This window comes from Sphaeroforma arctica, assembly GCF_001186125.1.
Source record: "Sphaeroforma arctica JP610 unplaced genomic scaffold supercont1.2211, whole genome shotgun sequence".
Taxonomy (NCBI): Eukaryota; class Ichthyosporea; order Ichthyophonida; genus Sphaeroforma; species Sphaeroforma arctica.
The window spans coordinates 1-776 of NW_014038347.1; the positions used below are offsets into that span (position 1 = coordinate 1).

At 46.4% G+C, this 776-nt stretch overlaps 1 protein-coding gene across 1 annotated transcript; it reads left to right on the top strand.

Annotated features, from left to right (window-relative positions):
* Position 1: 1 nt before the first annotated feature.
* On the top strand, positions 2 to 132 carry SARC_12306 (hypothetical protein; the record flags this gene model as incomplete). Its single annotated transcript, XM_014293588.1, has 1 exon — positions 2 to 132. A coding segment is annotated over one exon (131 nt), but the record flags the coding sequence as incomplete, so codon positions are not given.
* Between the last annotated feature and the right edge of the window lie 644 nt (positions 133 to 776).

Below are 776 nucleotides of genomic sequence, written 5' to 3' on the forward strand. Positions count from 1 at the left end.
CGTAGTGGTGATATGGACTGGGTCAGCCTGAGTACTATTAAACGGGATACCAAGAGTGGTGAGGTTGATATCATCCTCAATTCTGTTTTGGAGCGAAGTTGGAGGCTACCCGATACCACACCGCACAACTGATGTATTTGCAATACCCTGGTTAGCCATAGTGGGCAGTATCATAGGAAATACCAGAAGTTTCGAAGATTTCGTGTATTTGTGCTGAAACCTGGAAATAGTACTTCAGTAGAGTAATGAGACGGGGCATGAGGAATATCAATCTAACGACCAGTACTGGATGGAGATAAATTGGTGCCCGCTGTTCATGAAAAAACTCCATAGATGTTCGTAGAGAGTCTATATGCCGTGGTAGTCATCCCGATTCTGTAGCTGTTGTAGTCAATCCGGTTCATTTGGCGGTAGGTTAGGACTCACCAGGATAGGCCTTACTAAGATACTGATACAAGCAAAGTGGCTGTGGGGGGGAACTTGTCTCCAGGGCACACTGGACAGAGGCCTCCACTATTACGATGGTCAAGCAATTTGAGCAGGAACTTGTTGGTTGTTATCATGGCACAAAGGCAAATAAGGTTGTGTTCATGACAATGGGTAAAGCTATCATGGGAGGGCTCGTTTTTGTCCGTGATGGGAAGCTCTCCCCTTACAAGTCGATGGTAGCATTGGCGAGCCTTGCCTGCTATCTCCTTTGTTGTGAGACGTCGTGAGGTACTATGTTGGATCTGCTCGTGGGTGTTTCAGAGTTTTTTTTGTGTTGAGGTGTCCAC